This window comes from Eriocheir sinensis, chromosome 21 (genome assembly GCF_024679095.1).
Source record: "Eriocheir sinensis breed Jianghai 21 chromosome 21, ASM2467909v1, whole genome shotgun sequence".
In the NCBI taxonomy this organism is placed as follows: domain Eukaryota; kingdom Metazoa; phylum Arthropoda; class Malacostraca; order Decapoda; family Varunidae; genus Eriocheir; species Eriocheir sinensis.
Window position 1 is genome coordinate 14,862,386 of NC_066529.1, and position 15,000 is coordinate 14,877,385.

At 41.7% G+C, this 15,000-nt stretch overlaps 1 protein-coding gene across 3 annotated transcripts in view; it reads right to left on the minus strand.

The window, feature by feature from the left end:
- Positions 1-15,000, minus strand: part of LOC127001728 (uncharacterized) — a 179,847-nt gene that overhangs the window by 72,174 nt on the left and 92,673 nt on the right. For all 3 annotated transcript variants that reach the window (XR_007755432.1, XR_007755431.1, XM_050866838.1), the window contains exon 2: positions 8,759-8,857. Coding sequence is in view for 1 of the 3 variants with exons in the window: in XM_050866838.1 (XP_050722795.1) it covers positions 8,759-8,850 (92 nt within the window). In the remaining 2 variants the exon portion in view is untranslated. The remainder of the gene's footprint in view (positions 1-8,758; positions 8,858-15,000) is intronic.

Sequence of the window (15,000 nt, forward strand, 5' to 3'; positions counted from 1 at the left end):
GGAAGAAAATAAGAAAGAAAGAAAGGAAGAAAGAAAGAAAGAAAGAGAGAGAAGGAAAAAAAGAAGTAAAGAAGGAAAGGAGAAGGAAGGAAAGATAAAGAGAACAAATGAACGAAAGAAAGAAGAAAAGAGGTGAAGAAGGAATGAAAGTAAGAAAGAATTACATAAAGAAGAAACGATGAAATAAAGGAGAGTAGTGAAGAAAGAAAGATTAAAGAAAGGAATTGGGAAAAGTAAGAAAAATCATTGATGAAAAAACGTTCAGCATCATTGATCATCCTCAGGCACGTCAACAACAACAACAATAACAACAACAGCATCAACTACAACAACAACAACAACAACAACAACAACAACAACAACAACAACAACAACAACAACAACAACAACAACAACAACAACCTACAGCAAAACTAATTGGGTGGAGATTTTTTCATCTTTTAGAAAAGATAAAATATATAAATGATACGAAACCAAATTTTGACGCGCACTGAATTTGTTCTAAGTGACCTTGAGCCTCAAAACTAAGACCAGGGATTAAGTGAGTAAAATTAATTAGTGAAAAATAAATAATATTGACCGAAAAGAAACGCAAATACAAATCAATCTCATTCCTGAAAATTTTTGCAACAACAACAACAACAACAACAACCCCAACACCATTATTTACAGCAGACAAAGCAGCGACTCGACAAAGGCTTCACCAAATGAATATATTATTGTCGAGAGTTAGCGGAGAAAATGCCGCATAAAAGATATAGTACGATAGGGAAACTCATTGATCGTAAGAATAGAAAGTTTCGTCTTTCTACGCATAATGACGGCAGCTGAACGCCGCGAACTTAATGAAGAAAATAAACGTTCATCTGAGTCTCTGCGAAGGAACTGGTGGATAGAACCCATTGAAGATATTTACGATGTATTTAACACCAAGGAAATAGCGCTTGAGAAAGAATACAAAGTAACAAAATTAATGAGGTTTTTTAAAAGGAACTTACTTATAACTATTTATCAAGTTTCTTAAAGAAAAGACGTGTTAACCAGTAATATACAATGATAAATGATAATATGAGTCTTATACATGATATATGCAAATGATTTTCTTAATCGAATTGTGGCACTAAGTAAATGATTTTACTCCTCACCCCCAAAAATGTAACGACCACGTTTGGGCTCATGAAGTTACTATGTGTAATGCATTGTATGAAATTAGAAAAGCAAGATTAGTCTGCATATGCTTTGGATTAAGAAGATGACAAACAGTAAGGAAAATAACTTAGGCAAAGAAAACTCAGCCACCGTCAGAAAACAGAGTCAGACTATGAAAAGTAAATGAAAACAATAAGATTCCATAGGGTGAACAACGCCTTAACACCTTAATAATAATGTTGAGCAACTATTTTCGTAGGTAATGAAAACATAAATACACATCTGCAGCTGGATTCTCCCTTCACAATATAAGTTAACATCTGCAGCGGGAGTCTCCCTCCACAATAGCAGCGTTACAGTTCATCAATGATCGACAAACTCGTCAGTATTTCAACACGTAGTAATGCTCTATTGTGAGCCTTGCTAATGAGTGACGGAAGAAACTCGTACCCGCGCCGCGAGGCTTCCTCCACACCAGCACCGCCACTCACCTCTAAAGCCAGTATTCTCAGACGCTTTCGGCTCTCTCACTATAACTATTTCCAAAAGACACAAAAGATTAATCGGGTTCTCATGAGTGTTTTTCAGTCACGGTAAATATGCCTTATTAGACATAAATAAGTCATAAAATTCGCCGGTACATCAATAGCTAATGATTATTGAATTTTATCTGTACAATGGAAATGATTGATTGTTAAGGCTACGGAACATGAAATCTTTCACCAAGAAAAAAGCGTAAACAAGAGAGTTAAGGGAAAGAGAGTCTCTGACTGCTTGTTTATTCGGTACAACGGTTATTAATGTGTAACGGTCACTTTATTTCCTCTTGTTTCCTAAATATGGTGATGCGTACGTCCGCAGCTCAAGCCTCACGCACAATCGTCACACAGCTGCCGACACTATTGACGCCGTGGCACTTTGAACTTGAGCGTGGCCGCGTTCATGAGCAAAGCGCGTCTCAAGCCTGTACTCTCACGCTTTTAACCGTGGAAGAATCCCTCGATGTTACCTGCCTTAAACCGTTATCACTCACGGAATCAGTCCATCAGTCAATTAATCCCCCAGATATTCAGTAAAGTCAGAAGTTAGACGGTGCAGGTAATCAAGTCTACAAGAGTTGGGGGTTTACTTGACATGCGACTATCACATGGTCGCTGACGTCATAATAAACAAACTGAGTAACAAACATTAGGGTTCAGTTACAACGATTTCGTTTTACCTAAAAACAAAACCCAGGAAAGGGAACAGACCAAGGCAGCGCCCTGTCAGCGCTAAACGACCTTTCAATAATTTACGTGGCTGCAAATTTACGGCAGAAAAGCAACGAGATTATTCGGCACGCTCCCTCCTTAGAACGAAGTTAAGTGACCTTTGCCAACAAGGTGCGAAATGTATCGAATGAATTTAACAACACCTGCACTAAAGGAGAACGAACAGTGAACGGGGGAGCACCAAACAGTTTAATTTCCTACATTATGATTGGTTCGGGGAACTGAACAATGCCTTTACTATGAGGAAATATGATGCTAAGTAACTAAGACTGCAACCCAATTACTGAAGTAAACAATGGAAAGGCTGAAACTCGTGGGCCACTACAGCAGCTAATGAAATAATTTACATGATAAGAATCTATACAGCAGATTCATCAATAGAAATACCCTTCAATTCATCGGCCACACAACGCTAAGTCAATTTGCAACAACTTTACTAATGGACCGAGGAAGAAGGAGCGGCGCGCGGCAATCCCCTCAAAGCAAGACGCCGCCGAGGTTGCTTCAGCGCAAGGAGGAACACGAGCCCTGCCACTTTTACCTCTTACTAACCTGATCAAGAACGTCGCACACGTGCACTTATGCACTCACACAAGCACGCACTGGTTAGAAACATGGACGAACGGAAATAAGACGGCACGGACGAATGTATAGCCGGACGAAAACACGGACGAATGGAAATATTAAGGCACGGACGGATGTGTAGACGGACAAAACATGGAAACACGGACGAAATAACACGGAAACACGAACGAACGAACGCAAAGGTATAAGGACGTAGAGACGCACAAAACGACAGCGGCATGGAAACACGTACACACGGAAAGACACTCATACATACGGAAGAACTAACGAACTAACAAAACACGGACACACATACGGACATACACAGAAGCACGCACTCACGAACGAGCAGACGGACGTAAGCACGGACGAACTGACACACGGACGAACGGACACACGTCACCTCAGCAAAATAACATCCGCGAACACAACAGGAGAGAAAAGAAAGAAAACTTATCAAATATTTACGAGCGAAGTAATGAGCTTAGGTCGAAAGCCGCTTGACTGTCCGCCCATCCACCTACCTGCCTGCCAGAATTCCTCCCGACCTGTCAGCCTGCCTGTCTACTTACCTGCCTGCCGGCCCACCTGCCTGCTTGTCTGCCTGTATGTTTACCTATATGTGTCCATCTGTTTATGTGTATGTCTGTCTGTGCCTGTCTGCCTGTTTTTATGTCTGTATCTATCTGTCTGTGTGAGTCTTTGATTGTTCGTGCTGTTGTCTATCAGAGAGAGAGAGAGAGAGAGAGAGAGAGAGAGAGAGAGAGAGAGAGAGAGAGAGAGAGAGAGAGAGAGAGAGAGAGAGAGAGAGAGAGAGAGAGAGAGAGAGAGAGAGAGAGAGAGAATATTTGAGGAGGTAATAAACTCTGGGAAGTTATTACCGTAGACTTTTTCAGAGATTGATGGTTGTGTATGATAATATATTATTTTTATTGTAATTATTTTTTTCTTAAACGTTTTTATTGTTATTATTATTGTTATTATTATCATTTATTATTGTTAATATTTTTAATATAATAATAATAATAATAATAATAATAATAATAATTATTATTATTATTATTATTATTATTATTATTATTATTATTATTATTATTATTATTGTTATTATTATTATTATCATTGTTATTATTGTTTTTCTTGTTAGTGTTGGTAGTGTTAGAAGTCGTAATAGTAATAGTAGTAATAGTAGTAGTAGAAGTAGTAGTAATAATAGTAGTAGTATTCACAGTAGTAGTAGTAGTAGTAGTAGTACGAGGAGGAGGAGGAATCAAATAAAAACGCGTTCAAGTTTTGCTTTAAAAGGAAGATAGGACGAAGAGAGAAAACTTTTGCTCCGGGGAACTTGTTTTCAGTTTTGAGTAACCGTAAACAATTTGTAGGAAATCCAACTAATGAAGTTGAAATAATAAAAAAAACGAGAGCGAGACTGCGTGTGTGTGTGTGTGTGTGTGTGTGTGTGTGTGTGTGTGTGTGTGTGTGTGTAGGTAGGTAGGTAGGAAGGTAGGTAGGTAAGTGGGTAGGGGGGACGGGGGAAGCCAATTCGAAAGTGGATAAATATATCCCGCGCCTGACTACAGCAGATGAGGGCCCACGGCTCCATTGCCGACGGCCAACCATCTCTGCACTGTTTTTTTTTTTTTCACACTAACCCACAATTCATTACTTCCATTCATCCTGTCCTCAGTTATGAAAACATTCTCTATATTTATCTTCCACGCAATTTAACTTGCGGCTGTTTCCATTCGTATCCTCATAAAATCGTTCTCCATTTTTATTCATTTTACGTTCAGCGACTCGTAGATTTTATGGACGGCCGCTGTTTTCCTTTGTGTACATGTAACTCCTCAAAGCTTTTGTTGACGTCCTTTTTCCTTCCTTTCATCATCAACCATTATAAACTTATGCTAACGATTTCTTCCTTCTTTTTTTTACATTATCAACCACTACCTGTTTATAATTTTATATATATAATTTTATCTTTGATTTTTGCATCGCGTTTGCTGATAGATTATGTATCTCTTATTGTTTATTTATTTATTTGTAGTAGAAGTAGTAGGGGTAGTAGCTACAGCAGTAGTGGTAGTAGTAGTAGTAGTAGTAACAGTAGTTTTTTTTTTTTTTTTTTTTTTTTTTTACGTCGCGGCCTATAGCGCCGGTAGGCTTTTTCCCGGTGGGGCCTGATGGTCGGCCCAAGGCTTCTTCCCGGTGGGTCCTGATGGTCGGCCCAGCCCGTTCTGGCGCAGGCGAGTGTTTATAGTGGCGCCATCTTGCATTGGCTCATGCCGCCCTCCCGGAGCTCATCTTTAATCCTAGAATCTAGAGTCCGGGTTGATAGGTGGTCTTCTGGACAGCATGTGGGTAGTTTTAAGCCACTCGGTGTCTTTTCTTTTTGATATTGTCATTATCGGAGCCAGCACTGTCTCCTCTATTCCTCCTCCCCGCACGACGCACCACAACAGAAATGCAAAACGAAAACCAGACTCGCGAATTTTCTCTGCGTGTTGGTATTGCTAACTGTATTTCTCCGGAACGAGCGTGTGTGTGTGTGTGTGTGTGTGTGTGTGTGTGTGTGTGTGTGTGTGTGTGTAGTCGTATGTGGATGTCTGGTTGTCTGTGTCCATATAGAATGTTGCATGACTGTCTGTACTGAGTTGCTTTTGCCTGTCTGTCTGTCTATCTGTCAGTCTATGTGGCTGTTTGGCTGCGTGGATCTATCTCAATACACTGAACAATCTTTATTTTTTCGTCTGACTGATCAATAGGTTTTTTTTTTTTTTAGACTGACCTGCACCAACATCATACACCATCATCACCGCCACTACGAATGCCACTACCACCACTTCGTTGCCCATACCATTACCACTTCACCACTTCTTTCACCATTACCACCACTACCACTATCATCACCCCCACCCTCCCCAGCACCACCACCTTCACCATTACCACCACTACCACCACCACGCTTAATACCTCTTCCACCACCAACTCCAACGCCACCACCACGACCAACACCAAAGAAAAGCAAACAACGACAACAACGTGGCATATGAAGGGGAAAAATGAGAAAAATAATTAGTTCATAAACGAAGAATGTTTATTACTAACCTTGCGGAGAAGAGTGAAGAGGAGGGATGAAAGGGAGGAGGAGCAGACAAGAGATGTAGGAGGAAAAGGTGGAGGAGAAGGAGAAGGGGCAAGGTGGTACATATTAAGAAGAGAGAGAGAGAGAGAGAGAGAGAGAGAGAGAGAGAGAGAGAGAGAGAGAGAGAGAGAGAGAGAGAGAGAGAGAGAGAGAGAGAGAGAGAGAGAGAGAGAGAGAGAGAGAGAGAGAGAGAGAGAGAGAGAGAGAAGGGCGAAAAAAAGGGTAATAAGAAAACCGCACTAATATATATTAGATTAGGGAAAGGTTAAGAGAATAATGAGGATGGCATAATAAAATGGAAAAAATAGAAACAGTTAACCAGATAAGGGAGGTGGAGGAAGAGGAACAAAGGAAGAAAGGTGAAAAGGAGAAGACGACACCACACAAAGGACAAATTGATTTAGAAAAGAGTTAAGTAAAGATTGAGAGCGGTAAAGAAGAAAATGGAAAAGAAAAGAGAAGTGCTGAGCTGAGGAGACAGATGAAGGGAGAGGAATAGAGGAAATTAAGGTGAAAAAGTGGTTTAGTAATTTGTTTTGCTGAGGTAAGATAAGATGGAGGAAAGAAGAGGAAGTAGAGTGGAGGAAGGTGACGGGAGAGATGTTTCGGAAAGAGGAAAGGTGATGTAAGGAAGATGGAACGAGCGGAGAGATTAGAAAAAGGAGGAGGAGGAGGAGGAAGAAATATACAATAGATGAGAATATTCCTTAAAGATTGTTATCTGTTTCCTTTCTTTGGATTTTCTGTTTCTCCGACTCCGACGAGAGAAGAGACCCGGGGCACTGGAGACGAGAGAGAAAGAGAAAGATAACGACGGGGAAGCATCAAATGGAAGTCTGCTTTAATCTTTCCGCCCAGCTGTCTCTTATGGCTCAATACCAAGACGGGTGTTTGCCCTGCAGCAGAGACCCAGAGAAGGGAAGCTCAAATAAAATGGAATCGAAACCTTTAGCGAAGAAACTCACGGGACGAAAGTGACTCAGATGATGTCACCAAAACACAAAGCAGGAGGAAGGGGGTGGAGGAAATCAGAGTAAAGAGGACAGGAAGCAAGGAAAAAACGAGGAGAAAAAAAAAGAAAGTGGAAAGAGAAGAAAGAAGTGATGAGGATTTAAAGGAAGATAAAAGAAGGATAAAGTGTTTAAAGAAAGAGGCAAAGACGAGGTCGAGGAGGTAGTAAAGAAGGACGAGAAGAGAGAAGATGCGTTACGATGAGAGAGAGAGAGAGAGAGAGAGAGAGAGAGAGAGAGAGAGAGAGAGAGAGAGAGAGAGAGAGAGAGAGAGAGAGAGAGAGAGAGAGAGAGAGAGAGAGAGAGAGAGAGAGAGAGAGAGAGAGAGAGAGAGAGAGAAGATAAATCATAAAAGCAGGAAAATATTACGCAGAAAAGATAAAGGAGAAAAAGGGATAGGAGAATAAAAGGTGAGGAACGGCCAAGAGACGATTGTATTAGGATTATGAAGGAGTGGCGTGACGAGGATTAGGAGGAGAAGGAGGAGGAAGAGGAAAAGGAGTAGGAGAATAAGTAGAAAGAGGAGGAGGGCAACGAGAACAAGTAGAAAGAGGAGAAGGAGAATGAGGAGGCAAATGAAAGGAAGAAGAAAAGCAAGAGTAAGAGATGATGCTCAGTTTTGTTTTGTTTCTTTCAGGGGCGTGATCGAGAGGAACCAGGAAGCGAAAAGAGGCTTGAATGGACGAAGGAAAGGAGAGTAAGGTAAGAGAAGGGGAGAGGAAACCACAGGATAATGGGGAAGAGAGGAAAGAACTGTCCTGAAAGCAAGGAGAGAAGGGTGGGTAGTGGAAAAATTACGAAAAGAGCTTGATAACGGCGAAGGTAAAGTTGGCTGCTTACGCTATAAGTGCTCGTGGCCTCAGTGCTCATCTCCGTTAGTGTTGAAAACGAGTAGCGGGGGAGGGGAATGTAAAGGAAGGAGTGATGTTTAAAGGGTAATAAATGAGAGAGAGAGAGAGAGAGAGAGAGAGAGAGAGAGAGAGAGAGAGAGAGAGAGAGAGAGAGAGAGAGAGAGAGAGAGAGAGAGAGAGAGAGAGAGAGAGAGAGAGAGAGAGAGAGAGAGAGAGAGAGAGAGAGAGAGAGAGAGAATAAAGACAAAGAGATGCATTTGGCTGGCAGGGACAGTGGGAAGACTTTGGTGAAAAAATATAGAAAAGCAAACGGGAGAAATAGCGTTAATCAAGACTTGGAATGCAAATAAGCGGATAATGAAGCGCCGTCTGTGAGTGGACGGAGGAGGGAAGGAAGGAGGGTGAGAATGAGGATTGGAAAATTAAAGAATGGCCGTGGATGAGTTGCTTACTTTCTCACTTACTTGTCTACCTACTTACTTATTTACTTTCTTCCTTCCTTATTTATTTTCTTACTTGTTTCCTTCCTTACATACTTATTTCCTTACTTATTTCCCTCTTTACTTATTTACTTATTCCGTCACATGCCTGCATATTTATTAACGTACCTGCGTACCTCGTTACTCACACTCCTACTCACATTTTCACTCACTCATTCTTTCCCTTCCTTCTTCCCTTCTACCCTCACTCACTCACTCACTCACTCACTCACTTACACACTCACTCACTCACTTACTCACTCACTTACACACTCACTCACTCACTCACCTTGAGTGCAAACAAAGCTTGTCGAGGGCGGGGGCGTGAGGGAAGGGTTGGGCGTGGTGGAATCCCTCGCTGTGGGCGTTGTCTGACCACATGGCGACTCTGTGAGAAAAGAAAAGTCATTACGAGGAGAAATTTAAAGATAGATTACTGCACCACACACAGGGCAGGCTCAGAAGGGAGAAGAGGGTGACGAGGGAGGATAAAGGGATTATGGTGGAGAGTGTGAACACAGAACACTGCACAACACACAGGCCAGGCTCAGAAGGGAGGAGAGGGTGACGAGGGAGGATAAAGGGATTATGGTGGAGAGTGTGAACACAGAACACTGCACAACACACAGGCCAGGCTCAGAAGGGAGGAGAGGGTTACGAGGGAGGATAAAGGGATTATGGTGGAGTGTGTGAACACAGAACACTGCACCACACACAGGAGGGGAGGAGAGGGTGACGAGGGAGGAGAAAAGGGATTATGGTGGAGAATATGGAAGTAGAACACGTCACAACCAACAGAATGTACGCGAGGGGAGGGAAAGAGTATGTCGACGAGGACGGAAAAGAATATTATAACCGAAGAGAAAAGGGTATTACAAAATGAATCAAAGGAAGCTTTAGGCGCAGGTGGTTCCCAATGTTATTTTGGCGGCGACCTTAGAATTTTTAGATATACGACCTCGTGAACTTCGGGCATATAATGAATTAAGGAAAATAAATATTCACTCCTGAAATATTTTTTAAAATGCTTTAGATTATTATTCTAATCCATAATTATAAGCCCATAATACGAATTTCACTGGCCAACAACAAATTTATCGTTCAAGTTGATTTAGCTGATTTAATACAATTTTGATGTGCTGAGTCCAAAAATCACATTGGTTTTGCTCAATCAGGTCAACTTTTTTATCTATCGCCACATGATGTTTTTCCCTTTTTTTTTACACGTACGGGTATTTTCTATTTATATGATGCAAAATTCTATCTTATTTCTTTAAATAAACGAATTCTGAAAAGTTTACATGCTTGATTTTTGTTGACATGAAGATGGTGAATTTTTTTGTTGGGACAACAGTCCGGGTTCACCAAATACCCGCGCTTTCTGTGCATGTGGGATAGTGACTGCTTTCAGAAACCTCGGATGCAACATGAGCATCAAAATGCATTACTTATTCTCACATATGGATCGGTTTCCTGAGAATCTGGGATAAATGAGCGACGAGCAGGGAGAGAAATTACATCAGAACATGAAAGAGATGGAGACCAGGTATCAGGGACGCTGGGATGCAGTCATGATGGCTGATTACTGTTGGACTCTGAAGAGAGACATCCCTACCGCTGAGCATTCTAGGAGTTCGAAGAAACGGAAGTTCATCCCCTGGATTTTGAACAATGATGACCTAATATCCAATTTACATGTACTTACCTTTATCAATGTCTACTATTCAATGTACACTTATCAAATTTTACGCCTGGGTTTAAGAAAGAAAAAAATAGCGCAAAGAAAGGGAAGAATGAACTGAGGAAGGGACATGTTTGTTTAATTGTTGTGAGAAAGAAAGAAGAAAAGGAACAGTAGAGGAAAGAAAGGCAAGGGAGACGAGGAAGAAAGTTATGCCCTTACGGACCCTTCCTTCATTAGTCCGGACATTCACAGCACCAAGACTTTCACAAACTTTCGCTGCTCTGTTATCCGGTCTTGCCTGAATCTCTGCCTCGCCTTCCAATTACCTCCAAGATGCTTTGGAGCCGCCTGCTCTTCAAGAACTTAGACAGTTTTGTTGAAGGGTTGGAATTCAGAGGTTGTTTGAAAGCCGGTGTGGTTCTGAAGGGAAGGATTATAATAAAAGCAAGGCAGGAAGATATTGAACGGTGGTGTTCTTATCATGCATTTTGACATGTGTTGGTTTTATTAGCTGCTATTATTTTTCTGGTACTGACTGTCTGCTGCCAAAAAGTTATGAATACTGTCTTACTTTGCGTTCAAACCTTTCCCCAAAGCCTCAGACGTGCCGAGGTTCTTGCTCCCCGGATTAGACCAAGCGGATGGTTCTTTCACATGCATTATATTCATGTGTAAGTGTCCCTCCTGCTTTCATTCTTTATAACTTATTCTTCTAACTGCAACCGATTCTTTTAACTTAATTATCGCATTTAGCACATTGTATTTTCGGATTTCTGATCCATAACTATTGCAAGAAAACTCATTAATTAACTGTTTCAACAGTAATTGTAAATGAATATCGTTAGTTGTGTGTGTACGACAGTTTAGGGTCTAAATTCGATACGTAAATGCAATGTTTTGGGTACGATAATCTGGTGGCTCTTCTGCTCCCTCTTCAGCCTGACTAGCCTTCCCTTCCGCCCCACCTGTCGACGCACGTGGTTCACCTGCGCCGCGAGAAAACAAAATACGGAAAAAGAATGAAGCTTCCGGATCAAAGGCGATGCAGCAGGCTTTGTAAAATACTTTTTAGGGAGTACTGAATGAAATAGCCGAGTGGAGGAGCAGGGTGCTTGATTCCTTTGTCCTGAGACCTGACCCTGAAACCTCCTTCTGCACCCGCGAAGCCCACGTCCATTTTTATGTTAGTTTACCATTACGAAGAGTGAGGAAACCGGAGACACGAGTTAAAAGCCCAAGTGTTTATACGTGAAAACCTACAAGTCACGAATAATAACAACAATAATGGCTGATAAAAATAATGAAGAAAATAGGTGAATATGAATAGAGAGGGTAAACAAAAAATAGAGGATGCCACGAGGATATTAGGAAAACAATTAATGTGATGAAGATAATAACGGGGGGAAAGAGTTAAATGAGGAAGATAATGGAGGTGTTTACCGCACTGCTTTACCTTTCAAGTTTGTTTTTACCCCAGAGAGAGAGAGAGAGAGAGAGAGAGAGAGAGAGAGAGAGAGAGAGAGAGAGAGAGAGAGAGAGAGAGAGAGAGAGAGAGAGAGAGAGAGAGAGAGAGAGAGAGAGAGAGAGAGAACAAATCTGGTATATGAGGGGGTAATTCCCTGGTTCCTTGGTGGCTTCGGGTTGAGCCAAGTTAAGGCTATTACCTTGGGGAGGAGGAGGAGGAAAAAGGTCACGATAGATTCAGGAAATGTTGGACGGATCGAGGGAGAAAGGGAACATCAGTGGAGGAAAGAAAGGCAAGGGAGGACGAGGAAAGTATGACTGTGTTTGTGTAAGAAAAGAAAAGGAAAGGAAGGAATAATGGACTGAGGAGGGGACATTTTTTTATTGTTGAGAGAAGGAAAAAGAATAATAGTGGAAAGAAATGTAAGGGAGGACGAGCAAGAAAATTAGGACTGAGTTTGTTTAAGAAAAGACGTAGAAAAGAATGGCAGAATGAACTGAAGAGGGGACAGGTTGGTTTGCTTGTTGGGTGAAAGAAGGAAGAAGGAGAATTATAGAGGAAAGAAATGATGACAAGATCGGTGGAGGATAGAAACTGATGAATAAATGAATTGGTGGTTAATAGGAACAAAAGATAGCGGAAGGGAAGGACTGAAAAGTGAAGGAAAAGGAGAAAATGAGAAAGGCGACAGGGAAAAGGAGAGCGAGGAAAGAAAGAGGGAACGTATAACAGGACTGGTGAACAGAATGAAAGACTTTGTGTTTGAAGAAGAGGAAAGAATGAGGAAGAGTGGGAGAAAAATAAAGGAATGATATAATTAGCGGAGTCAATCAAGAGGAGGAGAAGGGATGGAGGAAGGAAAGTTAAAAAGGATCAGTAGGAAAAAGTAATTCAAGAGGAAAGGGGAAAGTAGGAATTATAGAATAGATGGAAGAAAAGCAAAAGGAAAAGAGAGGAAAAAATAAACTGAAAAGATAACATAGAAAAGCGACAAATTATAAACGTATTATTATTTTTCTCCTTTGCGTAGAATTAACGATTTTACTTTTTGTATTTATTTTCTTGCTGTTTCTTTCTTTCTTTCCTTCCTCTCGCGTCTCTTGCAGTTTTCTCTCATCTTTGGCTGAAATGAAATCGCTTTACTTTTGTTTTTATTGTCTCGTGTTTCTCCTTTCATTTATCTTTTTTCCGTGCTTGATTCTTTGCTTTCTCTTACTGTGTGTGTGTGTGTATGTGTGTGTGTGTGTGTGTGTGTGTGTGTGTGTGTGTGTGTGTGTGTGTGTGTGTGTGTGTGTGTGTGTGTCAAACAGTACTTTCCTCTTCTGTTTTTTGTTAAATAATTTCATTCCATTTCATTTATTTCTCTGCTTTTCCTTTTTTGTTCTCTTCTTAATAACATCTATTTTTCTCTCTTAACCTTTCTTTTTTTATATTCTCTTCCTCACCACATCTCCTCCTTCTCCTCCTCCTCCTCCTCCTCCTCCTCCTCCTCCTCCTCCTCCTCCGTTATCCTTCTTGCTCTGTCCTGTCTCGTTTTCTAATTGAATTTTCCCATTTTCTGTGAGCGCTTCTATCAATGTTTTTTGGGGAGGGAATATTACTTATCCTTTTTATTTTATTACTTTTTCTATACGTAGATCGTTTGTTTTGTTTTTATACTTTTTGCGGTTATAATATAGTTACTCAATAATACAGGTACTCGTTCCTTTTGTACCTAAACACAATATAGTTTTTTATCCCTTTTCACTCCATATGATTCTATTTCCCATCTCCCTTCCACCCCATTCCTACCTTTGCCACTTTGCCTCCCTGTGTCCTTTACTTCATTTTCTTCACCTCCTTCCCGCTCTCCATCTTCCTTTTTCGCGTCATTCCTCGTAATTGTCTTCATCTCTTCTGTCTTCTATCCTCCTCACACTGTCTTCCCCATTCCTGCGTTTTCCTATTTTTTATATTACTGTATTCCCTTCACTTCACTTCTCTTTTCTTCCCTTCCCTTCACTTCACTTCCCTTCCCTTCCATTCCATTCCATTCCATTCCATTCAATTCCCTTCCATTCCATTCCCTTCCATTCCCTTCCATTCCCTTCCCTTCCCTTCCCTTCCCTTCCCTTCCCTTCCCTTCCCTTCCCTTCCATTCCATTCCATTCAATTCCCTTCCCTTCCCTTCCCTTCCCTTCCATTCCCTTCCATTCCCTTCCCTTCCCTTCCCTTCCCTTCCCTTCCTTTCCCTTCCATTCCATTCCATTCCATTCCCTTCCCTTCCCTTCCCTTCCCTTCCCTTCCATTCAGTTCAATTCCCTTCTCTTCTCTTCCCTTCCCTTCCCTTCCATTCCATTCCATTCTGTTCCCTTCCCTTTCCTTCCCTTCCCTTCCCTTCCTTTCCATTCCCTTCCCTTCCCTTCCCTTCCCTTCCCTTCCCTTCCCTTCCCTTCCCTTCCCTTCCCTTCCCTTCCCTTTCCTTCTCCTCACCTCCCTCCTCTCCGTTCCCAGCATCCTCGTGCCGTGTTTGCCAAAGCCTTGCTCAGAGAATCAGAAACACGCACAAACATACATCCTTAAGTCTCCTCCTCCTCCTCCAACCACATCGCAGGTAATCCGTGCTTGTGTGTGTGTGTGTGTGTGTGTGTGTGTGTGTGTGTGTGTGTGTGTGTGTGAGGTTGGGAAATAACTTGAAAACAAAAATACATTAATTGGAGAAGGAATAGAGGGAGGAGGGGAAAGAGAAGGAGGAGGAGGAGGAGGAGGAGAAGGAGGAGGAGGAGGAGGAGGAGGAGAAGCTGCAGAAAAAGAGGAATCAGTTTTAGATATGTACGTGAGACAGTGAAAGGAGTTGTTCAAATGTGGGATATGAGCTGAGGAGGAGGAAGAGGAGGAAGAATAAAAAAAGATATCTGCTAGGAGGAAAGAAGAGAGGCAAAGAAAAGAAATTGGAAGGAGACAAGGAGGAGGGAAAAGTGGACTCGAAGTAATGGAAAACGAAGAACGGGAGGAGAGGGATAAAAGAATCGAAGGAAATTGGAAGCTGAGAAGGAGTATGAGAAGGAGAAAAAGAAAAAGGAAGAGGAGGAGGCGGAAGAAGAGAAAGAGGAGGAGGAGGAGAATGGGATGATGCGGATGAAGAAATAATATAACAAATAGAGTTGATACGTTCCAGTTTACACACACACACACACACACACACACACACACACACACACACACACACACACACACACACACACACACACACACACACACACACACACACACACACACACACACGGCGTTGACTTATTCAGAATATAAATCAGGCTTCGCTGTATCCAATTTTATTACGGAGAGAGAGAGAGAGAGAGAGAGAGAGAGAGAGAGAGAGAGAGAGAGAGAGAGAGAGAGAGAG